At 41.9% G+C, this 27,443-nt stretch overlaps 1 protein-coding gene across 4 annotated transcripts in view; it reads left to right on the top strand.

The window, feature by feature from the left end:
- The window catches only part of ahr (aryl hydrocarbon receptor), a 177,273-nt gene extending 149,844 nt beyond the window's left edge, over nucleotides 1-27,429 (top strand). Inside the window, exons 8-12 of one of the 4 annotated variants that reach the window (XM_033045480.1) lie at nucleotides 2,508-2,617; nucleotides 7,068-7,209; nucleotides 8,305-9,191; nucleotides 9,225-10,051; nucleotides 23,134-27,429. In XM_033045480.1, coding sequence (XP_032901371.1) covers nucleotides 2,508-2,617; nucleotides 7,068-7,209; nucleotides 8,305-9,191; nucleotides 9,225-10,051; nucleotides 23,134-23,292 — 2,125 coding nt within the window. In that variant the 3' untranslated portion in view covers nucleotides 23,293-27,429. Of the gene's footprint in view, nucleotides 1-2,507; nucleotides 2,618-7,067; nucleotides 7,210-8,304; nucleotides 10,055-23,133 lie in introns of all 4 variants that reach the window. The other 3 variants (XM_033045459.1, XM_033045475.1, XM_033045469.1) reach the window with 3 other exon arrangements.
- Nucleotides 27,430-27,443: the final 14 nt, after the last annotated feature.

Raw genomic sequence — 27,443 nt, 5'->3', positions numbered from 1 at the left:
ATCTTCGTCTCATCTGCCTACAAGTCCTTTTTCCAGAACTGTGGTTGCTCTTTTAAGTACTTCTTGGCAAACTATAATCCGGCCATCCTATTTTTGCGGCTAACCAGTGGTTTGCATCCTGCAGTGTTTGTAGCCTCTGTATTTCTGTTCATGAAGTCTTCTGCGGGCAGTGATAATTGACAAATCCACACCTGACTCCTTAAGAGTGTTTCTGATCTGTCGGACAGGTGTTTGGAGATTTTTCTTTATTATAGAGAATTCTTCTGTCATCAGCAATGGAGGTTTTTCTTTGGCCTGCCAGTCCCTTTGCGATTAGTAAGCTCTTTCTTCTTAATAATGTTCCAAACAGTTGATTTTGGTAAGCCTAATGTTTGGCTGATGTCTCTAAGAGTTTTATTCTTGTTTCTCAGTCTCATGGCTTCTTTGACTCATTGGCACAACTTTGATCCTCATGTTCATAAACAGCAATAAAAGTATCCAAAGGTGATGGAAAGACTGGATGCTGAGAGCTCTCTTTTACCTGCATTAAGGAGGCAATTACAAACACCTGTAAAGCCATGTGTCCCAAACATTATGGTGCCCCGAAATGGAGGGACTATATATAAACACTGCTGTACTTTCTACATGGTGAAACCAAAATGTATAAAAACACCCTTTAATAAAATCCAACAGTGTGCATTTTAACCATGTGATTTTTTTCTATTACAAATCTCAAATTGTGGAGTACAGAGGCAAATAAATAAATGCTGGGTCTTTGTCCCAAACATTATGGAGGGCATTGTAAGCAGTGTTTTTGTGCTCCTGGTATTGCACAACAGAGTCAGCCTAGATTTTTGCTTGTGCAATCCACGATCGTCAGATAATTTTCAGATAAATGAGCCACAGATAATACAGCAAGGAAAATGAAAATGTAACCTGTGTCGCCTGTTCTCTTCATCACTGGCCTAGATTTTGTGGAAGGTGACCCACTGCCAGCACTCGCCACTAAAGGTCATCACCAGACAGCACTTAATCAGTCTGCACTTGGAAAGGAGCTCTGCACCAGAGATTCTTATCAGCTAACCAAGACGTGTGCTGGACCGAGTGAGCAAGCTCTTGTTGAGAAACATTGACTGGTGGCAAGGGCACAACTGTGCTCTTTGTTAAAGATTTTCAATGCCCTGGATGTCCCCGACATTCATAAACCTTTAGAAATTGCTAAAAATGAAAACAAATTGATGTTAAATTGTTAAAAAAAGGGAAAACATCAGTAGACCAAGTATTTAAAAAAAAATAAAAAAATTGAATTATCAAAAACAACATTGAAAGAATACAGAATTTATTTTTACCTTTCTCCTTGTGGCTGTGAAATCCTCATTTGAATGAAAAGCGTCATAAGCCCCTATGCCAGGTCAAAACTGCTGAGGCAGAGCTTGCCCGAGGCTGGGGACTACTTGAACTTTAAATTTACAAAAATTATGGAAGTTTGATTTGTTTACATTAGGTTTGCTGAACAGAGGAGCCAATGTCATAAGTAAGAGTGAAATAGAAACAGAAAATGATGGTGATACTCAAGAAGTTGGGTAGCATCAGTAGAGAGAGAAACAGGATTATAATTTCAAGCGAATTAATCGTCTATTAAATTTATTTCTCGCTTCACAGATGCTGACTGTCCTACCATCACCTAAATTTTCTGCTTCAGATTAACAGCATCTGCAAATTTCTTTTGGCTTCTTATTCTATAAAGGCACTCACGTTTCCTTCAATAGGGGGAACACATTGTAAATGGATCTATAAAGTATCCTGTTAATTGTACTTGTTTTAAATTTTCTGTTTCAGTCAAAATTTAGTTTAGAATTATTTTTTTACAGCATGTATACCATGGACTAGTGCAGTTATTAGGTATGCTGCGTTGGCAGCTGGCACTGTGAGCCTACAGCTGTTTAAATTTAATTTTGGTGGCGTATTCCTTTTGGGTTGTTCTTCGCATGCAATAAATTCCTTTGCTGTTGTATGCTGGAAAGTTACTGTTTATGGCAGGGGATTGATGGTCATGTAGCAATTTTTGGCAAATGTGTGATCAATTAAAAGTCATAATAAATTTATCTCAATTAATTTTGAGAGGGAGAAAGTTTCATGAATTCACATAATTTCATTTTGGAAATTATCAAAGGCGACACGGTGGCTCAACGGTAGATCCCAACTACGGGTGCTGTCTGTACAGAGTTTGTACGTTCTCCCCATGACCGTGAGGGTATTCTCCTAGAGTTTTCTCCTCCGGTTTCCTCCCACACTCTAAAGACGTGCCGGTTTGTAGGTTAATTGGCTTGGTATAAATGTAAATTGTCCCCAGTGTGTGTAGGATACTGTTAATGTGCGGAGATTGCTGATCGGTGCGGACTCGGTGGGCCGACGGGCCTGTTTCCACACTTAATCTCTACAGTAAACTAAAATTTAGTTCATAGGATTTTATGCATGCAAACCTGGGTGTTACGTGCAAAGGTAAATCCTGTTCTGTTTTGCTGCAGAGGGAAGATTGTCCTGGGTTACACAGAGGCTGAATTATGTATGCGAGGAAGCGGCTATCAGTTTATTCATGCAGCTGACATGATGTACTGCGCAGAAAACCATGTCCGAAGTAAGTACCCTCTTCATGTTCTGTGCTAGTGCAGTTTCTTTTTCCATCTTGGTGAAAAATATAACCAACTTGTTCATTCATAGAGGTTGTTGCTAGCGTCAACTTAAGGATGCCGCAAAATGGCTGCAAAGCATCCTGAAGGGCGAGGCTGAACATGTTTTAGTGCATGTTGGTGCCAATGGTGTAGGTTCAAGGAATAGATGGGGTCCAGCAAACTACTTTTACCGAGTGATTTGATAAGTAAAAACAGCAGGGTAGTAGGATTATTTCCAGTACCACATGTCAGTGAATATAGATATAACCATATAACAATTACAGCACGGAAACAGGCCATCTAGGCCCTTCTAGTCCGTGCCAAACACTTACTCTCACCTAGTCCCATCTACCTGCACTCAGACCATAACCCTCCACTCCTTTCCCGTCCATATACCTATCCAATTTAATTTTAAATGATAAAATCGAACCTGCCTCCACCACTTCCACTGGAAGCTCATTCCACACAGCTACCACTTTCTGAGTAAGGAAGTTCCCCCTCATGTTACCCCTAAACTTCTGTCCCTTAATTCTCAAATCATGTCCTCTTGTTTGAATCTTCCCTACTCTCAATGGAAAAAGCTTATCCACGTCAACTCTGTCTATCCCTCTCATCATTTTAAAGACCTCTATCAAGTCCCCCATTAACCTTCTGCGCTCCAAAGAATAAAGACCTAACTTGTTCAACCCTTCTCTGTAACTTAGGTGCTGAAACCCAGGCAACATAACCCAGGCAAGATATAGGGGATTAGACCAGATGAATACACATCTAAGAAGATGGTACAGAAAGAAGGGATTTAGATTCCTGGGATACTGGAACTATGTTTGGGGAAGGAGGATCTCTGGAAGTACGATAGCTTGTACACAGACAGATATCCCAGCAGAATAGAAATTTGTGTTCAGATTGAGGAAAGACATGGATTGGCAACAAGAGTATTTATCCTTAGTAAAGGGAATTACAATGGAAAGAAAATATAGTTGATTAAAGTAGACTGGGTAGATAGATTAGCTGGATGGGCAGTGACTAAGCAGTGGCCGACTTAAGGAAACCTTAAAGGATTCGGCAAAAATATATCCCAGTAATGATGTGGGTCCTCAGGGAAGGAACCAAATGGGGCTAACCAAGGAAGTTAAGTTGGAAAAAAATGTTTTAAGAAGGAAAGACTTAGTGGTAGGCCAAGGATTGGAATAGTGGAGAAAAAAAACAGAGCGCAAACAATGAATGTAATAAAAAGACAAAATGGGTTGCTACTTTAAGTAAATAAAAATGAAAGAGTTCCAAATGAAGCTGGGCCCTTTGAGAGGGGGGGGGGGGGGGGGGGGGGTGGGGGGGGGACTGGAATTGAGGAATATCAGAGCATGCTTGATGTGCTGAATCAGAGACTTTGGTTCTTACTTATGGTGAGGGCACTCTGGCTGATCCAATATTTTTAAGTTCTGATCCAGTTCTGGCTGATCCAATGTTTTTTAAGTATTCAATATAACTTATTTGCATTTGTGCCCTAAGCCTGAGTTTATTATAGACCCGGGACCCACATGCCCAGGAATGTCCAATCTATAACAAATAGATCCAGAAAAGTAGTTGTCTTAGTACCAGCCCCTATGAAGAGTTAGTCACTCTGGTGAGGCTTTTTTTTTTAATAGCAAAATACCAGCTCATTGCCAATGCTTCTTGTCGCTAAGCCAATTTTATTTGAAATTTGCCCTTTTACTCTGTGGGTTTTCATTTCATAAGGTTTAATTTTACTGACTTGCCTACTATGAATGTCACCCTCATCAATTTTTATGTATTTCATCAGCAAAAAAAACCTATATTTTATGAAACAAGATTTGCTTTAACAAATCCATACTGTTAAAATCCACCCTTTGGCCTAGATATTCATCCATATTGGCTCCCATGTAACTCAGTGACTGACTGGCTTGCTAGGTTTATCCTTGCAAGATGTTTTGAACAAGGAAGTATTTTCTCCAGTTCTCCAGTATACCAATCCCATATCTAGGGAGGTTTCTAAATGGTCAGTATTTCTGCAGTCCTCCTTTTCTTTTCAGCAATCTAGGATGTATTCAACCAGGATTTGGTTAATATAAATATAGTAATTTCTCAGAATCAAGTCTTTAAACAGAACAAAAGGCCATTCAGCCGACAGAGCTGGGACAGCACTTTGTAGTAATATAGTCAGTGCTATTATCCTCCTTTTACCCCATTGCCCAGCATTGTCTCTCGTCATAGTCATACTGCACAAAAACATTCCATTGCAGTGACTATTCACTTCCAAAAGCCTTGATTGTTTCCTATCGCTTTGAAGAGCAGTACATTTCAATTTGCATATATCTATTCCCATGCCCCCACATCTTTTTGTGATCGCTTTAACTGTGCCTCATTCCTTGAATCATTTGCTCATAACTTATTTAGTATAGCCAGTCTTTCTTACACTTTGAATATATTGAAGAAAGAGATTGATAGACAATTGCACTATCGGCTGCAGAGTAGCAGACCTATTAATGTTGCTGCTTCACAACTCCAGTGACTGGGTTCAAGCCTTGTCGAAGATCTTTGCATCTTCTCCAACCACTGGTGAGATCGCAGAGAACTGGAGAGCAGTTTATGTTCATTTATTTAAGAATGATAGCAGAGCGAATCCAGGGAATTATAGGCCAGCGAGCCTCACGTCAGTAACAGGGAAGCTTCTTCAGGATAGGATTTATTCCCATTTGGAAGGACATGGATTAATTAGGCATAGTCAGCATAGCTTTGTACATGGCAGGCTGTGTCTTACTAACTTGATCGGGATTTTTGAGGAGGTGACGAAGGTGATTGATGAGGGTAGGACAGTGGATATTGTCTATGTACATTTTAGTAAAGCATTTGATAAAATACTCCATAGTAGGCTGACCCCAAAGATTATGAAACATGGGATTGAAGAAAATTATTTTAATTAAAAAATGTCAAATGCTGCACTGGTAAATATACCTAAATCTTGCATGTGGTAATATATGTCTTAGATAGATAGATCCTTTATTGTCATTCAGACCTTTCGGTCTGAACGAAATTATGTTGCCTGCAGTCATACACAGAATCAATAATAACAAAACATACAATAAACACAAATTAAACATCCACCACAGTGAGTTCACCAAGCACATCCTCACTGTGATGGAGGCAAAGTCTTAGTCTCCGTCTCTTCCCTCCTTGTTCTCCCTCTGCGCTGAGGCGATCGATCCAGGCCGAAGATGCCGCTCTCCAGTCCAGTGGACCTCCGTGGTGATGTCGCCGCCGCCGAAAGCCGGAGCGCCGTCTCCGCTCTGAGACGGCCCGCCACAGCATCAGCTCCGGGCAGCCGCCCCAGCTCCAGGTCCCGCAGTCTCCGCTCCGGGCCGCCGCCCCAGCTCTGGGTCCCGCAGTCTCCGGTCCGGGCCGCTGCCCCAGCTCCGGGTCCCGCAGTCTCCATTCTGGGCCGCTGCCCCAGCTCCGGGTCCCGCAGTCTCCGCTCCGGGCCGCTGCCCCAGCTCCGGGCCGCCGCCCAAGCTCCGGGCCGCCGCCCCAGCTCCGGGTCCCGCAGTCACCGTTCCAGGTCCCGCAGTCTCTGCTCCGGGCCGCCGCCCAAGCTCCGGGCCACCGCCCCAGCTCCGGGTCCCGCAGTCACCATTCCAGGTCCCGCAGTCTCCGCTCCGGGCAGCCGCCCCAGCTCCAGGCGGCTGCCCCAGCTCCGGGTCCCGCAGTCTCAGCTCCGAGCCCCGCTGCATCAGCTCCAGGCCGCCGCCAAAAGCCAGAACGCCGCACCAGCAAGTCGGGCCACCGCTGCCTTAGCCCCAAAGACGGCCAGCCTCTCGTTGGTGAATCCTGGCTGGCACTGCCTCCGGAGCCTCGGGGTCAGTCGCAGGTTGGAGGCCGCCAGCTCCGCCATTAGGCCTCAGCGCAGACGGAGGCAGAGAAGGGGGATACGACACGAAAAAGTCGCATTCCCCCGAAGGAAGAGACAGAGAACATGTTTCACCCCCTCTAACACAACCCAACAAACTAAAACTTAACCAAAACAAGACAAAAAAAACAACAGAAAAAAGTAAAGACAGACGGACTGCAGGCGAGCCGCAGCTGTTAACAGCGCCGCCACTTCCGGACTAGCTATTGGAATGAAATGTGTAAAGATTTTTAAATGATGGAAACTGGTTTACATGCTGTTGAATGATGGTAGTCAATAGTGTCCACTTGCTGTAGGGAGAGTATGCACTGGATTTATTAGGTGGATAAGTTAGTGGGGGTTGGATTGGGTTGTAAATTGAATATCTTAATTCTATTTGTAATCTATTTGGTCATCACCTTAACTTTTTCCAAATACATATTTTTACCAAATGTTGAATGGTCTGAAATTAGTGAGATTTGTTCTTCAGTTACTTTTACCTGGTTTTTACATTTCAGTGATGAAGACTGGCGAAAGTGGAATGACTGTTTTCAGACTTTTGACCAAAGAGAATGGGTGGACTTGGGTGCAAGCAAATGCACGACTTGGATACAGCAATGGGAAGCCAGATTATATTATAGCCACACAAAGGCCTCTCACGTAAGTATTAAAAAAAATGTACATTTTATTTGCGAGTCCCTGATTGCACCTCTGTTCACGAAGCAAGCCATTTGGTGTACCATTCTCCAGGGAAGGGAAAACATGTCTTAATACTTGTTTAATTTTGTCTAAAATTAATGTTGATTGCTAAATAATCGCTTCACTTCCATATTTTCGGGTGACAAGTTGGTATATCTAGTAAAGCTGCTGCCTTACAGAACCAGTGATCATGTTCAGCCGAGCCTTTTGGTGCTGCTGTATGTATGGAGTTTACACACGCTCTCTGTGACTACGTCTGGATCTTTTCACAATTGCTTTAACAGTGCTTCGAACCTTGAATCATTTGCTGATAACTTCGTTAGAGATTAAAGTATAGCCAGCCTAACACCTTGAATATATTGAAGGGGGAGGTTGATAGGCATTCAAACATCTTTGGGCTACAGAGTAGCAAACCTATTAATGTTGCTGTAAGAAGGAACTGCAGATGCTGCTTGACACAAAGATAGACACAAAATGCTGGAGTAACTCAGCGGGACAGGCAGTATCTCTGGAGAGAAGAAATGGGTGACGTTTCGAGGCGAGACCCTTCTTCAAACTCTCCAGAAATGCTGCCTGTCCCGCGGAGTTGCTCCTCCAGCATTTTGTGGCTATCTATTAATGTTACTGCCTCTCAAAAATGACTGAGTTCGATCCCAATCTTAGGGGCCGTGTGTGTGAAGAATTCACACGCTTGCCTTGGTTTCACGAGTGCTTCTCTCTGTGACCTGATGCCTGAGATTTGCTTGCAATATGGAGTTCTTTTCAATTCAGGATAATTCTTGCGTTGGATGGTCAGCCCTGTTCACCCTCCATATCTAGAACAGATTGGTAAGGACAGTAAGGCAACACAAGCTGCAAGATCAGGTAAAAGGTCGTAAACCAGGACAATTAAATCCTTGTTTTTCCACCCATTCCCTCTTCCTGCAAAGGCTAGAATAATTTCATCAGAAATTAATCCTCTTTGAGAGCACTTTCATATTAGAAACAGCTAGACTTGAGTTCTTGGATGTTCTGTGAATGCTTGTAATAACAATGGACATTTCTGTTTTTTCCTAGGAAGGAGGAAGGGGAAGAGCATTTGCAAAAACGAACTTTGCAGTTACCTTTTAATTTTGCAACAGGCGAGGCATTGCTATATGAAGGAAATTGTGTAATGCTTGGATTATTGGATCCTAAAATTAATCAAATTAAACACACAGTTGTGGCAGAACCAACGAAGCAGCAGGAATCACTGGATCCAAACTCCATTCTTGGTGCCATGTTAAGACAAGATAGATCAGTATATATATCTGAACCTTCACAGCATCAAACATTTGAAAAGGTCTTTTTTAACGAGAGCAAAGATACGGAATTAAGTAATGTCTATCCATATAATTGGGAAGAACTTATGTTCAATGAAGACAACAGTATTAGGAAGATTGATTGTGTTCAGAAGCAAAAGCCTTTTCCTGCTCCTGAAAAAAATGTAGACTTTTTGGAAAATAGCATTGGCAGTGAGCTTTATAATACAATGAAAAATCTTGATATAGAACTAGAGGACTTTGATCTCATAAGCCAGGATGAGACATTCCTGAAGGTTCAGTGGGATGATGCTGGAGATATAAATAACATTGCATTGAATGATGAAATTCTAAATTATGTTCAAGAATCGCTAAAGAAGAGGTCGGACTGCATGTATTCAAGCTGTATGCAGGAGAAACCACTGAACTCAAACTCAAATTGCATGACGCAACAACAACCTACAACACAACGCTTGCAACAGCAACAACTTACAACGCATAGCTTTCAGCAGCAACAGTTTCTGCCACAATTGCAGCAACAGCAGCAACTTCAAGTGCAGCCCTTACAGCAACTTCCAGTGGACCCCGTACAGCAATTTCCAGAGCAAAGCTTTGAGCAAAAGCATCAGCTGCCTCCAGTGCAGCTGTTGCAGCAACAACAGCATCAGCTGCCACCCGTGCAGCGATCACAGCAACAGCTGCCTTCAATGCCATGTTCACAACAGCAGCAGCTGCCCTCAGTGCAGCATTTACAGCAGCAGCAGCTTCCTCCAATACAGCACTTGCAACAGCAACCTCCAGTGCAGCATTTGCAGCAACAGCAGCAGCTTCCTCCATTGCAGAATTTGCAGCAACAGCAGCACCTGCCTCCAGTGCAACACTTGCAGCAGCAGCAGCAACAACTTGCAACACACTTGTTGCAGCAACAACATCCAATCCAACATTACCGACAGCAGCCACTTCCATCGCAACATTTCCAGCAAAAGCAGCACCAATCTCGAATGCAACATTATCGGCAACAGCAGCAGCTGTGCCAGAAAATGAAGCTCATGAAAGTCAACGGACTGTTCAGAAACTGGAACTCCGGCAGTGAAAGTCTTGGTAATGATCAGGAGAAGCAGTTTGATTTCTCTCGTTTGGACAACACATCATCAGGGTTCCAATATAAATCTGAGCTGAATGTTGCCAATTCAGCATGTCACCAAGCCTTCCTGTTGTATCAGCAGGGAGATAGTGGGTTAACCCAGCCTTCTGACTTTAGCCAAACAGACGTGCCAGTTGATGGCTTTCATACACAGAACTGCAACAAAGTTAATGGCCTGGAGGATTACCTGGACTGTGTACAGCAGCATTCCGAGATTCAGGATTGTAGTGCTATAAGCCCATCAATGGATTTGATTACACCACAGGCATGTTACACAGGCGCCATGTCAATGATTCCATGTCTAACAGAGAGTGACTTGCCCTGTATGGATACATTGCAATTCAAGTCAACAAACCCGGGTGAACAGCCCTTTTTAGCCAAGGTAAACACTATTTTCTTACACCATTCTCAAGAAGTCGGGTGAGGAAAAAAATTCTACTTGTCTCTGATTGCCCTGAGAAAGTATTGGTGCAATTGGAAGATCTCCGAGGCCACTCAATAGCATATCATGTTGTCATGGGTCTCGAGGTACATGCATGCCAGACTATGTTATCTTCTATAAAGAATATCAGTGAATCATTATGTCTTTGTGGGAACACAATGACCTGATTGTAATATCTGTTTTAATCAGTGGCAGCTTTAATATTTCCACATTATTTTCTAATCAAGTTCAATTTTTGACTGCCAAAGAGAGATTTGAACTCAGTACATAGGATTATTAATGCTGGAGCTAGGTTTACTTGTCAATTGACAGCACCACGGCGCTTTCATGTTAAAGCCTTATGTTTTAAGTCTCCTTTGAACGATGTTAAACTGACATTCTCAAGATAATCATGATTACTGTTTTACTATGAGATTTTCTAGCACATTTAACTTTGAAAATGACTTCCATTCAAATAGCATATTTCATAACTGCGAATAAGCTCAAAGGTTTAAAGTGCAATCATTGTTAAAAACTCAAATTCTTAGAAACGATTCTATTCTCAACTTGTGTAAACAAAAAATATTTTTGATTTATATTTAATGGAGCTCCCTGGTACTACTTTGAATACAGCAATTTACAGCCCCTCCCTGGTGTTCCTTTCTTGAATACTGTTCATGACCCAAACAGTTCACAGGATGGGAATGTGGCTGCAGACTAAATCTCTCCCCTAACCTCCTCCCCGTAACAATATGCGGACTGTTCGCCCTGCCCCGCCCCGCAGCTTAGTCCGCCGGAATCCCAAATACTCTTTCATATCTCCAGGCTAACATGTCAGGGTTCCGTAACCTGTAATTATTTACATCATCTTGGGACAGCAGAAAGAAACTTGGTTTAATGTCAATGAATGTGTAACAGTTCATCATTGTCAAATTTAGGCAATCCAGCTGAGGGAATGAAATGAGAACCTGTGATTTTCTGATTGGGAAATGCAAATGCTGCCAGTGATGAAAGCTAACACCTAAATAAAATTTAAATTTTTAAATTTTTCAAACATCAATCTGAGTTGAGAGAGAAATATAAAGCAGAATAATTTCACAAGGAATGGAGCCCAAACAAATAAATCATTGATTAGAAATAGGCTTTGAATGGGTATGCACCTCTCGACTCATGACATTGATCAAGACGGCTTGCATACAAAAAACAGGGATGTAATGCTGAGGCGGAATAAGGCACTGGTCAGGCCACATTTGAAATATTGTGAGCAATTTTGGGCGCCATATCCGAGGAAGGATGTGCTGGCTTTGGAGAGGGTCCAGAGGAGGTTTACAAGAGTGATCCCAGAAATGAGTAGATTAACATATGATGAGCGTTTGATGGCACTGGGCCTGTACTCACTGGAATTTAGAAGAACGAGGGGGACCTCATTGAAACATACAGAATAGTGAAAGGCATGAATAGAGTGGATGTGGAGAGGATGGTTCCACTTGAGAGAGTCTAGGACTGGAGATCCTAGCCTCAGAATGGGCATTCTTTTAGGAAGGAGATGAGGAATTTCTTTAGTCAGAGGGTGGTGAATCCGTGGAATTCTTTGCCACAGAAGGCTATGGAGGCTAAGTCAGTGGATCTGTTTCAGGCAGTGATAGATAGATTCTTGTTTAGTATGGGCGTCAGAGATTATGGGGAGAAGGCAGGAGAATGGGGTTTGGAGGGAGAGATAGATCAGCCAAGATTGAATGGCAGAGTAGACTTCATGGGCCAAATGCCCTAATTCAACTCCTATCACATGATCTTATGATTGATCTCAAACTGGGGATGTATCATTGTTCTATTTTTTCAGAGTAGTAATCTTAATATGGTTGGAATTTTGATTATGAATTACAGTATAACAGTCTTAATGTTATTGATTGTCTTGCGCTGTTTATCAGATTGAATCAAAGTTCTGAACCAAAGGTGTTGCATGCTACATGTGATTGTGCTACTCTTCACACTTCATTGATTTGTCCTTTGCTCTATCAAACTGGCATTCAAAGCAATTTGTGAACTATTGCCAAGATACTAGGTAATCCGCCCGTTACTGTCAAGAAAAGTGAAGGATAGGATTCGATCTAAGAAAATGCTTGTAAAGTTTCCAAAAACGACAACAAGCCATGGGATTGAGGGAAAAAAACAGCTCAAGAGCGGGTCAGCGGGCGATGGATAACAGGACAGTGGGCGGTGAAGCTTACACCATGTTTCAGTGCAGGTAACCTCAATTGGTCCCTTGTTCGCGGTGACACAGGAGTAAGCTCCACGGTCCGCTGTCCTGTTAGCCATCACCCGCTGACCCGCTCCGCTCTATGATCTTTGCACTTGAGCTGGTCCCCTCACTGTTCAGACGGAGAGCACTGCCAGAGGTGAGCGGGCCGGCAGAAGGCGCTGAGATGGCGGTTGGTTCCACTGTCCGGTCCCGGCAGCCGCTCATAGCCATGAAAGCTACTTCCCTCCCCGGCCACAATGCGATGGCTCCGTGCCCGGAACGCCGCGGCAGCGGTGACTGAGTGGGTTACTGGCATGAATTCTGACCTCCTCCTTCTCAACGCTGCTGCCCTCCCTGCAACTTTACCCCTGGCAATTGGAACACAGTCTGGCAAAGTGTATGGTCATGCACTTTGGTAGAAGCAGTGATGGAGTAGACTATTTTCTAAATTTGGAGAGGGTTCAGAAATCGGAGATGCAAGGAACTTGGGAGTGCTGGTTCAGGATTCCGAAAATGTTATTTTGCAGGTTGAGTTGGTGGTAAGGAAGGCAAATGCAATGTTAGCACTCATTTCAAGAGGACTAGAATATAAAAGAAAGAATGTAGTGCTGAGGCTTTACAAGGCACCCATCAGACCATAAATGGAATATTGTGAGCCGTCTTGAGCTCCATATCTGAGCATGGATGTGCTGGCATTGTACAGGGTCCAGACGAGGTTTACGAGAATGATCCGTGGGATGATGTATGAGGAGTATTTGATGGCTCTGGGCCTGTACTTGCTGGTGTTTAGAAGGATAAAGGACTCGGGATCTCATTAAAACCTACCAAGTAATGAAGGCCTGAATATAGTGTACGTCTACAGATGGAATTTATTTAGCCGCTGAGTGGTGGATTTGTGGAGTTCATTGCCACAGACAGCTGTAGAGGCCAAATCATCGGTTATTTTGAAAGTGAATACTGATAGGTTCTTGATTAGTAAGGGTGACAAATGTTATGGGGAGAAGGCAAGAGAATGGGGTTGATAGGGAAAAATAGACGTCGAATGGCCTAATTCTTCTGCTATGTCTTATGGCTTGTCCAGGTGTCTTCTATGAGTAATTATTTATGCATCAGTGGGCTAAATACTTTGCCTGGATGCCAAGTTTTCATTGAAATTTACCTGTGGCAGGCAGAGCTCCAGCCTTGGATCTGTTCCGGCTCTGTTCTTTGGCTATGAAGGTTATCATGGTTCTTTGTTGCTACATAAGGAGTATTCTAGATAACGAAAGGAAAATTCATTATTTAGGAGGCAATGACAGCATGGCATGTGTCTCAGCCAATATGACAATACAAACAGACTACCTTGTGGTTCAGGGAGTGATAACCTGCAGTCATGGTACTGGGAGTGAACGAGGAATTGTATTTGTAAGGCAAAAGGAAGAACTAATCCCCTTAAATGTGCATATTGTATGTAGCCTGTGCCCAAGAGGAGATTGTATTACTCACAGTACAGCCATCATTATAGACACGATAAGAAAGCAAATGGCTATTCTTGGACTAGAACTGGTGTGGACTGAGTCCACACCAGTGAAGGCTCCAGTGACTACAGTTAAATAACATATAATGAGGCTCACAACATTTGGATCTATAACCAGTGCTCTGGATTTCTTGCCAGGGCAGGTGGGTTTACCCTTTGCTTCAAATGGAAATCCTACTCACAGTCGCAGCTCAGAAAAAAAATGGTCTGTATCTGAATGTGGTACAACCTGATTTACTAAGTAGCAGGTTATGTTTATGGTACATAATTATGATTCAATGACCACCTACAACATAAAGACGTCTAAGCATTGGTTGGAAGCAGACATGTAATTACTGTAATTGAAAAGAATGTGTCTAAATATGGCTCTCATTGCTGGAGCCCTCAATGGTGTTTGTCCTCTGGGATTCTTGTTCTACTGCCTGATTGTTGTAATGATGGCTCCACAGTGGATACAATCTCCACTGGGGCACTGGCTACATACAACATGCAAGTTCAAGGATAAGAATCCTTTATTTTGCTAAATGAATAAGATTCCTTTGCTGTACAGAGGGATCTTGGGGTCCAAATCTATAAATCCCCGAAAGTAGCAACGCAAGCAGGTGAAGTGGTAAAGAAAGCATATGGTATGCTTCCTTTCATAGGCTGCATCAGGAAGTCACAATGCAGCTTTATAGGACTTTGGTTAGTCCACATTTGTAGTATTGCATGCAGTTCTGGTAATTCCTTATTACAGGAAGGATGTGGGAGCTTTAGAAATGGTGCAGAGGACGTTTACAGGAAAATATTGCCTGGATTGGAAACACTTGGATTGTTTTCTCTGGAACGCCAGAAGTTGTGGGAGACCTAATAGAAGTATATAAAATTATGAGAGGCATAGATAGGGTAGATAGTCAGAATCTTTATCCCAGGATGGAAAAATGAAATACAAGAGGGCTTAACTTTAAGGTGAGAGGTGCAAAGTTTAATGTTACTACGATTCTGAGATGTGTGGAGCAACTTATTTTTTACACAATATGGTGAGTGCCTGGAACATGCTTCCAAGATTGGTGGTTGCGGCAGATATGATAGTGGCATTTAAGACACTTTAGGATAGGCATATGGATATGCAGAGAATGGAGAGAGATGGATTATGTACAGGTAGATAAAAGATGGTTGTCTTTATGGGCCGAAGGGCCTGTTCTTATGCTGTGGTGTTCTATGTGATAGTGGCAGGATTTTATGCAGCAAACATTTGATTTTCCGAAGCGTTTCTGTCCTTAATTTTGAAGCAAGACCCGTGAGGGGATGAGGGGAAAAACAAACTCTTCTCTACCAGCCAGTGAGAATGCAGTTCCAACAGCACTGAGGAAGTTGGACTTCACCCAATCCACTGCATCCCACTGCATTTTGTCAACCCACTCAAGCATCATGAATTTGTCACTCTTCCCCACACTGGCACATACCAGCAGCAGTGTAGACCAAATACAAATGGATGGCAGCAACTACCAAGGCACTTTGACTGGAACAGTAAACCTTCTGGCCATTACCAGCTGGGAGGAAGAAAGCAATGAACACCTTCAAAGTGTTTCACCACTCTAATCCAGAAGTACCTCAACAAACTTTCTTTGCTGCTGGCTTGAAATCTTATGACAGCAATATAGGAGCAAGCGTAAATTGCTCGTTCTAAGCTTCCCTCCAGTCTAGTTTCAGTCAAAAACCACTGAATCAAGCTCTTGGTTTTCCTGCCAGTTCCCTCTGTGCTCTCTAGGATCCTGTTGATCCCTCCATTCTCTTTGATCTTGGAGATGTTTTCTGTGACCTGCACTGTTGTTCCTTTCTTTATTTAGGCACCCCCTACTCCAGAGACCTACCCCTCCGCAATTATAACACTGGCCCATTCCTGGTGGCCGGCATGTCCTCAACCCTGGTCTTTAGAGGACTGGCTCTAGGGCAGATGTTTCCCGATAATATTGGTCTGGATATTCCGGAACTCTAACTTCTCCCAGTCCATAGTTTGCTGGTACTCTAGGGATCCTTGATTCAGTCGAATTTTGGTATTTCTTTTCTGATCACATATTCAGTTTTTGGTTTTACTGCAGGTGGGCTATCCTGCATCTTTATGTCCTTCCAATGATATCTTAAAGCCCTAGCCATTTGACTGGCACTATTTTCTGTCCAGTCCATGTTATTAGTCTTAATGGCTTCTGCTTCATTGGTGGGGAGACAATTCAGTAGGATCGCACAATATTGAGGAGAATTTACTCCATTTCTGTAATTTAAGTCAACCGATTGATCCATATATAATTCAGAGAATCGTTCTAAAAACTCATCTGCTCCTTCTCCCCTTTTTGGTCTTACATCTAATATTCTGGCCAAATCGATTAGTTTCTGAAGGGCGTTGGCTGTTAAAGCAGCTTCCTCCATTGCACCATTGTCCGTTATTATATTTGCAAGAGCTTCATGCGACGGATGTCCTAAATTCGTTAGGAATCTGGTATGCTCACATGGGGTAATTATTTGCTGGATCACCGCCCATAAATACTGGGAATCAGCGTGATAAACACGCATTGTTGTTCTTAAGTGATCCACAAAAGAAGTGGGTGATTTTCTACGATCAAGTATTTGACTTTAAAATAGCCATCATCTCGTTAGGCTTCCATGGGGAATAGACTCTATAATTGTACGGGGATTATTTGCACTCACTGTATTGGTTGGATCAAAAGAAGGATTAGGCATTTCCCTTACAGGGAACTGTTAGGGTTGTTTGTTTAGCTTCAGGATCTACCTCAGCCTCTTCAATTATGGTCTCACACCCAGATGTGTCTTCCCCCTCACGGTACTTTCTAAATTATTTTCTTCCTTCCTTAACTGCTTGTTCAATTTGTCTAGGGATACGCTCTTCTTTCTCCATAACTAATTTAGTCTTTTTCCTAGTCTGGATCCTGGTACCATGAACTCTAGGACTGTCTGTAATGGACGGAGCGGTCAGGTTAAGGAAGTTTGTGCCCTGCGATTTGATTGTCTATTCCCATTATGAACTCCGCGATGTACATTTGAGGTATTGGGATCATAAGGTGAATAAGGTGGTGGACATGAATTTCTAGTTCTAACTCTCCCAGTCTTCTAAATAATCATCGTCATCCCCCTCGTAAACAGTGCCAACCATCGGATCCTCGCGCTTAAGCCTTATGGATGATAATCTTTCTGTGAAAGATTTCTTCCTCCCTTTATCCTTAATACTCTCAGGCTCTTCCCTTAGGCTACCTGGAGGTTCAAATGCTTCGGTATCTTCTAATTTTATCCCCTGCTTTAGAGTTGCTTCCTTCCAACTTGCCATTCTTTCCTCCGCTCTACTCGCTTTCTGTTCCTCATAATAATTTCTCCACAATTCAATTAGTTCTTTTGCCTCTGTATTATCGCTGCATTGCCGTATAATCTGCTCAATGTATTTTAATCCCTTTACTGTATGCCCCCTGGGGCCATCATTCACTCCCTAAATCTCTATTTAACGATCCGGAAAGAATTCTTAATCGATCAGCTTTTTGTGGAAATTCGCTGCATTTGTAAAGGACTTTCCGAGTCAGCGGTCATATCTTTATTTGCGTGGTTCCCCATTCTGTTGGATATGGAAGCAACTCTAAAACTACTCGCACCTCTTAACGATTTTCCTTTCTAATTTCGAAATTACCAAAGTCATTTTACACAATACTCAAATCAAAATGCTCCAAGAAACAACCAATCACACTCACACATGTTCTCGCAGCCCGTCTCCTATCCCCAATCTTAATCATGCAAATGAACTCCAAACACGTGAGCAAAATTGAACACAGAAAATAAATTAGTCCACTTATCAGAAGTATACCTAACCACACTCCTGCATAAATCACAAACATTCACTTATTACGACTGTAAATCACACTCTAATAAATCTTCCTCGTGGCACAATCAGTCAGTGGGATGACTCCTCCCCCGACACAGCGATTGAACGAGTACAACCTCTGATCGAACCACCATGCCTCAGATTCTTACAGTACTACGCTTTAAACAAAGACAAATATTTAAATCAAGCACACTTTTACTTCAAGTGTCCAAATCCGTAAACACTCGCACAAGCAGCAACACAAATAACAGTCCGCGAACTTAACACATTCTAAATCTTAATACACTCTAAGTTTATTTACGTACACAGAATATTTACACAACTCGGATCCGATAACAATACAAGAAGCTAGATTTTTACAATTTACAAAATGATTTAAAGCACTAGCGCACAGTTCACAAACACTCGATCTCGATGCCGCGTCACGCCGTTATCACTCAGTGAACATATCCCTCTGATAACGAAGATTTTCCCCTTCCTAGGTTACTCTTTGCTGAGGGGTACTACTCCTTAAATGACTACTTTCCTCCCGAATGTTACTATCCCTCTGCTAAAACTGGACTTCTATAGGGGTACCTCTATCCCTCCTCTCTAAGTTCTACAGAATTGGGGGTACCCTTCGCTATTCAGATTACATTTCACCAAGTAAACAGGTTCCCGTCTCTCAGGTACTCTTTGCTATCAGGTACTAGTCAACAATTGACCAGAGGGTTACTATTCACTGTTGATCAGCCGCTATTCAGAATCGATCACGGACATGCACCAACTCCGAAGTTCTATATACAGGAATTCGAATTCCACCTTACGGGCAGAACTTCAATGTGAAATTCTGTATTTGGAAATTTGGCTTTGCAAATATAAACTCGTTCTCGAACTCCTAATTTTAGTGCGTATCCCTCCTCATGCGCGGGCACTCAAATCAACCAAAATTGCCCAATTAAATTCTCGAATGGACTAGAGTATTCTGGCCAATCTATACTCTGACCACCGAGCCCAGTACCTTTACGAGATTCCTCATCCGTCACACGGGACTCAGATGTCTACACGCAGACACTCCTCTCTGCTGGGCACTGGGGGTTCAGTGCCTAGTCGCTTCGCGCTGGCAGTTATCAATGCCGATTTTCAGAGCGCACCTTTCAATTCGCGCTGCCGGCAAAGAATCGATCGATACATAGGTCAGGCCTGTATTTCAATTCCCCACCGATTGGATAACAAATCTAACCTTGGGCCACCCCTCGCCCAATGAAGTGCGTCAGGCTCTCGTTAAAGCAGCTGCAGTCTGCCAACTACACCCAGGTTTTGGGCCACTCCACACCCGGTTTTATGGGCCCCCCACCCAAAGGAGCGCTAACCACCCCCACCCCCCCCCCCCCCCCCCGTGCTGGCTAGACTCTATTCTAATGATTTGGATTAGATCCTTTCCCAAGTCAGCGAATGATCGATCAGCTCCGACTCCGAAGTGCCGAAAACCTATGCGAAAACCGCACAGTGGGCCTGATTTCTGCACTCGCAATCGAAACAGCTCAACATCCTTGATCGCAAACTTGTGTTTGGGGGTCTGCTGAGATCCTGGATGAGCCCCCAATGTGAATTGCTCGTTCTAAACTTCCCCCCAGTCTAGTTTCAGTCAAAAACCATTGAATCAAGCACATGGTCAACTAATCTATATTTTAACAAAACACAATTCCAGTTCCCACCACTGTATCTAACCACCGCGGGTTTGATCCCTGTATCTGCTTGTTCAAGCCCTCTAATCCTCGCTCAGAGACACTCCAGAAGGTCATGCATTCCTAAGCGCTCTCCCAGAAGATCGACGCGGGACCTCATGGTAGCGGACTTCTATATGTCCCCGGACTTTGAGGGGCCGAACTACATGGGGGTGGTCTCTTTACAATCCAATTACAGATATCGATTAACCCCATACATAACAGACATTTCCCTAACCCAATAATACAGCAGCTAGCACATTGTATAAGAAAGAAAGCTCTAGAAGGAAGCAAACAAGAACAAACATTGAAACATGTGCCCTCAGATGCAAACAGTTTCTCCAAGGCTCAACAGTTCAACCAATCATTGATTAACATGATGACCATCTTGCAACTTTATTTATACTATTTACAATGCTTTTGCAGCGTTCCAATAGAAATGATGCACCTGCAAAACTGCTATACATGTTATCAATTTAAGAGAAACAGGGAGAACACCTGGACCCCTCACCATCCTGCATACCAGTCTGAGCCTAGACTGGCTGGCACCAATCAAAGCCTGTAAAGTTCAGCTGACAAGGGTTAAGCAATTCTGACAAGTGCAAGAATCCTCCGTTTTATGGTGCCTTTAATTTAGCCAATATTACCACAAGCACTGCAATAAAGATGACAACTTACACACTTTTCTGAAGGAGATGAAGGAATGAACATTGTATTGTCCTGGCCCACTTGATGTACAGCCTATCCATTAATGCTCTAGGCAAAATGCTCTGGAGCAGAAATAATGTCCAAACTCACCCCTGAGTAACTGGTATCCAAGCCACCCTTGTTCTTTGTCCTGACTGGGCTTTTTCACTCCTGGGAACCCGTCAGATTCACTGTAGTCTTGTTCAATGGGCAAAGCTTGTCCTTGTGCCAGATGCTGAGTGCCTGAAAGATGCAACAATTTTATATGTTCATGGTTCACTGTAATATCTATTGCTGATATCTTGTTGTTGGCTTGCAGCGTGACACTCTCGAAATAAAATGAGGGAGAGGGAAGGTGTCTTTGGGTGGTATATATCTTTCTTGGTAGTAAAATATTACATTGTTGAGCAAGGAGGTTCAAAGTAACATTAGCAAATTTTCAAAGTAACATTAGCAAATTTTCAAAGTAACATTAGCAAATTTGCAAATGACACAAAGCTGGGTGGCAGTGTGAACTGTGAGGAGGATGCTATGAGAATGCAGGGTGACTTGGACAGGTTAGGGGGGTGGGCAGATGCATGGCAGATGAAGTTTAATGCGGATAAATGTGAGGTTATCCACTTTGGTAGCAAAAACAGGAAGGCAGATTACTATCTAAATGGCGTCAAGTTGGGAAAAGGGGAAGTACAACGGGATCTGGGGTTCCTTGTATATCAGTCTATGAAAGTAAGCATGCAGGTACAGCAGGCGGTGAAGAAATGGCATGTTGGCCTTGAGAACAAGAGGAATCGAATATAGGAGCAAAGAGTTCCTTCTGCAGTTGTACAGAGCCCTAGTGAGACCATGCCTGGAGTATTGTGTGCAGTTTTGGTTCCCTAATTTGAGGAAGGACATTCTTGCTATTGAGGGAGTGCAGCGTAGGTTTACAAGGTTAATTCCCGGGTTGGCGGGATTGTCATATGCTGAGAGAATGGAGCAGCTGGGCTTGTACACTCTGGAGTTTAGAAGGATGAGAGGGAATCTCATTGAAACATATAAGTTTGTTAAGGGCTTGGACACACTAGAGGCAGGAAACATGTTCCCGATGTTGGGGGAGTCCAAAACCAGAGGCCACAGTTTAAGAATAAGGAGTAAGCCATTTAGAACAGAGACGAGGAAACACTTTTTCTCACAGAGAGTGGTGAGTCTGTGGAATTCTCTGCCTCAGAGGGCGGTGGAGGCAGGTTCTCTGGATGCTTTCATGAGAGAGCTAGATAGGGCTCTTAAAAATAGCGGAGTCAGGGGATATGGGGAGCAGGCAGGAACGGGGTTGATTGGGGATGATCAGTCATGATCACATTGAATGGCGGTGCTGGTTCGAAGGACCAAATGGCCTACTCCTGCACCTATTGTCTATGGAGGTATATGTGGTAGGGTGCTCGTGACTGTTTGGAATCAGTCTTGCAGGAAGGATCTAGTCAATGAGTGGGTGTTATGATTGCACTGTATGGGTTTTTATGTAGTTTTTGTTATTTTTTGTTGGGGTATGTGTGTGGGGGGGTGGGGTGGGAGGGAGGGGGTAACTTTTAAATCTCTCCCTGCACGGGAGACCCGACCTTTTCTTTGTCGGGTCTCCGTTGTCGTTGGGGCTGCAACGAGGAGCGGCCTCCAACAGGAAGACCGGGGGCTCTGGTGCCGACTACTCACCTCACCGTCGCGGAGCTGGCCGAGTCCAGAGCGGGTGGAGCGGTGGTGGAGCGCTGCTGCGGCCCGACCTCCGGAGGTTCGGAGGCTGCAACTGCGGGTCTGGCGGACGGCGGCACCGGGAGCCCGTGGGTCCCTGGAGGGAGACCGCTTTTCAGGGCTCCCGCAACGGCGACTTCTCCCGCCCGAGTTGCGGGGTTGAAGAGCTCCTGGAGCGGGGCCTTACATCATCGCCCCGTGCGGCTTGGAATGGCCGCGGGACTCTGCGAGCGCACGCCGGGGGCTCTAACACCAAGAACCTGGTGCGCGACCTTGCATCACCCGGCGTGGCTTTAATGGCCGCGGGACAATTCGCCATCGCCCGCTGGGGGCTTTGACTTTGACATCGGGGGGGAGAGTGCATTGGAGAGATAAGTTTTTTTGGCCTTCCATCACAGCAATGTGATGGATGTTTATGTAAATTATGTTGTGTCTTGGGTCTATTTGTTTGTAATGTATGGCTGCAGAAACGTCATTTCGTTTGGACCTCAAGGGGTCCAAATGACAATAAATTGTATCGTAATCGTAATCGTATAACTTCTAGAATTGGTGAAGTTATCAGCAGATGGACCTTGCTTGGATATGGAATCGCCAAACATTCCAGTATGCCATTGATATTTTAATTATCTATAGTTTTGCTTTGTCGTGATATATGACAAATTAAATTCATATCACTTCAGCTCTTCATGCAGAGCTGAAGTAATGTTAAATTTGATTGATGACTTATTTCATGTATTGACATAACACTGCGTGTTTGAAAAAGCAATGACGTCTGAAGAAGGGTCACCCGAAACGTAACCCATTCTCCAGAGATTCTGCCTGTTCCACTGAATAACTCCAGCTTTTTGAGTCTAACATACCAAAGCCAGTTTATGAATCTGACGTTAAAATATCCTGTGTAGGAAGGAACTGCAGATGCTGGTTTACACCGAAGATAGACACTAAATGCTGAAGTAGCTCAGTAGGTCAGGCAGCATCAATGGACAAAGGGAATAGATGACGTTTCAGCTTTAGTCTTGACCCAAAACATCAGCTATTCCTTTTCTTCAGAGATGCTGCCTGACCCATTAAAATATCCTTATTATATGACAGTGCTAGTTTTGTTTTCTATTGTATATATTACATTTTTTTAAATTATATTTTCTTAACAATCTTAAAGTATCATTAACTTTGGCACTTAATATAAATTAAAGAATGAAAATAGTTTGCATTGTAAACTGAGGCTGGTTCCTCAAGATCCAGCAAATATTATTTTAGTGTTGGCAATCGGTCCTTCCTTTAAATAAAATAGTGTGTTTTTCTTTGCCTCAACAGATCCAAACTGGATGCAACAATGGAAACAGTAATGAAGTTTATCCAAGTATGTTCAATAATGTGAATTACACACACACAGCTCCCCAGGCTCCACACGATCATCCAAGAGAACCTGGACCCTACTCAAATCAATCATCCAATGGCTTTATCTAGGCAAGCGTGGAACTTTCTGTGACAAGAAGTGTGGGAGTGTTTTTGCGTTGCTTGCTGAAGGAACCAACATATGTATGTAGAATGTGAATGGACGCAGCTTCTAAATTGAGGATTAAAAGGAGCAAGAGACTGTACTGTGCTGGATTTTATTACAGTCTCTCTGGTCTTCAAATACCATCATGCTCTTTTATAGCTGAGTCTGGTTCCCATATGTATTTTGTTCCAGGATTCATATGGGAAATATCAAGATGTTCCTTCACAATGAATGAACTGTATTGCAATTGTGGTTGGATCTAGTGTTGTAGGATTCAGCACCAAATGTAACTTAAAATGAACGTACTTTTACAACAACTATAGAAGCTGGTTATTCCAGTATGCTAAAAGTTTTTTTTTTAAGTTGTGTTCATTAATTTGCCAGATGTACTTTTGCCAAATGGAAATGGTCCTTCCAAGACTGTGCGTGCGAGATAAGATTTGACAATCATTTACCCTTTTCACCTTCCTCCCCACAACTATACACGTTATGGCACTTTAAAAGCAGCAGTAACACAAGGAGAATCTGCTGCCGAGAAATTAAACTGTAAAAGATATTTTCTCTGGGACCTAACAGTAAATATAAAAATAAATTTGGTTATATTTATTTTTCGTCTCAAATTCATACAAACCTAAATATTTGTAGCAGCCCCCATACATGGTGATGACGTTGGAGTAGAAGTTCACATCATGATGAATTATAACATCTGACAACATTTATGAACTTTTTCAAAATTTGTGGCCCACCAGTTAATGTTATAATGGGAATGCTGAAGAACCCTGTGCACTATAGACATTTTCCTTAAGACTAAAGAAACAGCAACTATTTTCAGTGAGAAAAAGGAATCCCACAGATGCTGTACAAGTAGAATACAGAATGGGTTGCAATAAAGTAACTTAAATTGACAAGATTGTGGTTATTTAAAATTAATATCTGTGAAGAACTTTAAATCACAAACAGTTGGACCCTAGTTTGTACCCACCCTTTAAAGCAAATCGGTATGAAATTTATACTAATTGTACATTTTAGTTTGGATTTTAAATATTTTTCTTCCATACAAATAGGAGTGTTCAATTGTTCAAGACCGCAGCAAATATTTAACATTAGAGAGCAATCACTAAATATAGTGGGTATCTTCAGGGACATTTTCTCCCATTTGTGTAAGTTGCACCAATACACAAATCTCAAAAATGGATACCTTATTTTTCCCCTTGTAAGTACGTGTCTTAACAGTTACTGATTTTTCCACAAATGATCTTGTGAAGGAATTTACAAATATAAATTATCTTCCAAGAATTGTGTTTTAGCAGTGATGTCTCTTTATCTATTCTCCAAAAACATCTGCCTGATCCCAGGAACCATGATGTAGTCAGGTGTTTTTAATTTAAAGAAACTATGGTCTATGCAGCAACCTTCTTTGTGTAAATTGTTAGTTTTAGATGTTGGCATGCAGTGGGTTCTGACACAGGTGGCATGCATGCAACATCTAGCAAGACAACAGTATTGAGGATTATTGTGTGGGGTTTCCCATTATGAGTTGTACTTTTTCCCAGTAGTTATGTATATGAGTACACGAGTACCACGCCTCAGTTATTATACCTTCCTCTTGTAGATTGCACCCTTGTCAGGAGACAAAAACATACTTAAAGTAAAAGCTCTTATTGATTCAGCGAGCAATTACAAAGAACTACAATACAATTGTATTTTAATTATTAGATGCTATCATGTACAGTTTAAACAAAGAAATGTACTCTTCAAATGCAATTACTTTATCAGACAGGTTTTAGACTTAAAAACACAAGTAATGGTGCACAATGTATGTTTTTCGATAATTACTAATTTTGTACATGTTTAAATTTACATGCTGTGCATTATGTAACATTTTTTAAACTGTCCTTATGAAGATAATTTTATTAAGATGCATTTATTACATTTTGTAAATTTTCTAATTGCATATGCAAAAACCAAAGGACAGTGATATGCAAAGCTAATGGTGTTGATTTTTTTAATATTCATCCATTCCATCTCTCACCTTTTTGAGGGATAATTTGTGATGGATGTTACCTAACAGGAGACCCTTCAGCCTGGAATCCATCATGCAAAAAGCAAACTACTATTGAACACACAATTTGAAAATATTACTCCGACACAAAATCAATCGGATGTAACTTTTCCACCTCTCTCCTTAAAGATTGCACTAGTCGAATGCACACATGTTTTGTAACATGCTCAGAAGATTATGACTATATATATTTAACAAGTTTCCTTTAATATTGCATTATGTATCCCAGGAAAGCAATATGTTAAATAACAACATTACACTTCTACTAATCTTTAATAATTTCACAGTTCTATGTCTGGAACCCCACTGAGCACCCATGTAGTAAAACGTTAGTTTCCAAACCCAAATTAATACTACTAGGTTTATTACATTAATGATACCTGCCAAGCTTTAACTTCTTTAGTTATGAACAAAAATAAAAATTCCCAAAGATTTGTGTCACCTGAAACTTGTAAATGCTTTCAAATTATTAAAGGAAATAAACAGCAATAGTTCCAATTCAAAAGTCTGTAGAGATGACATCTGTGACCTGACTCCACACATTTAATCTGAGTGAAGGCAGTTCCCTACTCACAAAATTGCACTGGCATGTTTGATGTCCACATGAAACTTAACTGTTAAATCATTCTTTAAAGATGGATTTTGCGGGGAAAAAAAGGTTGTTCAGGATATTACCGAGTTTAGTTTCCAGAATTAAAGCATATAAAATCTATTCTTATCATCCTTGGTCAACATCTCTCAATTTATTCCCTTCCTCAATCATTTAATCTAGTAAAATCTTTGTTTCCTATATGTATGCTGCCGACCTCTTCATATTGCCATAACTTTGATTGCTTGTAATACCGTTCGGTACAATTCCTATAAATAATGCCAACATTTCTAGGTCCACTTACTTCCCCTTAATTATTAGACTTGCCCATCACCATTTTTCCAGTCCACTAGAATTGGACTGGACTGTAATGGGACTGAAACTTTTAATTCACATGTTGGTTCCAATTTCCTTCATTATTGTGTTAAATGCTTTGAGATCCAATAGCATGATCAGCCTTCCTAGTGCCTTAATTCTATTTAAGTTTGTTTCGATTCAGATTAAGTCAGATGCAATTATATTTGGCATCTTTATACCTCTTTGACATTTTGCTTACCATGATTGAGATCTAGACTAAATATTTGCAAATAATGGAGATTTGAAATCTATGAACAATTCTTTGGAGAAAGTGGCTTAGTTGATTACTGTAGGACAGGAGATAAAGTAACCTTTTTCTGTCATTTGCCATGTCTGATACCAGACTAGCCCTGACTGCATATAAAGGGAACAACATTTCTATCAACACTAACATTCATGAGTCAAAACCTTGATTGGAGAGATTAGATTTAAGCAGACTTTTTTGATCTGAAAACTGCCAGCCTGAAGCATCAAATGCATTGTGGAATTGAAATGCAAAATCAATTTTCATTGCAAGTCCGAAATAAGTTTTTTTTTTAATGTTTGTGAACATAATGAATAGTAGCTGGGTCTACAAACACTGTATTAAGGGTATAAAGGGACAGCATCATTATTGTACACAAGTACTGTTTGTGAAGTACAGCTGTATCATATTATAGTCTATTAAGCCAAATACAAACCACCATCCTGTTACTAAGTGCCAAATATCCAGTACAACTTGTGTACTGTCTTATCAGCATTTTCATTTGTTGTACTACACACATATCTGCTTATTAGTGTTTTGCCTGATACTTTCTACAGCAGCTTGCCTTGGTAGTATATAATGAAATGGTGTATGCAGGACTATGATGACTGCAGTAGCACAGTGAAGATTTGGAACTAGTTCGAATTCTGCTCTCTGCCCTCCTTTTTTTGTTAAAGTGGTGTTTAAACAGTATTACTATAAATGTTTCTTGTATATTTTTTGACTTGTTTCTATTTGTTTTGCTCACAAATTGCTATGTCCACACACACTGTACATGTTTCCCTTAAAATATGGTCTTCAGTGAAGTTTGTAAAACTTCAGTATTGTAATTAAAAAAAATACTGAATGTGTGCTTGGTTGAGTG

This window comes from Amblyraja radiata, chromosome 2 (genome assembly GCF_010909765.2).
Source record: "Amblyraja radiata isolate CabotCenter1 chromosome 2, sAmbRad1.1.pri, whole genome shotgun sequence".
NCBI classification, from domain to species: domain Eukaryota; kingdom Metazoa; phylum Chordata; class Chondrichthyes; order Rajiformes; family Rajidae; genus Amblyraja; species Amblyraja radiata.
Note: the sequence above shows the minus strand (reverse complement) of the source record. Positions and strands in the feature narration are given on the sequence as shown.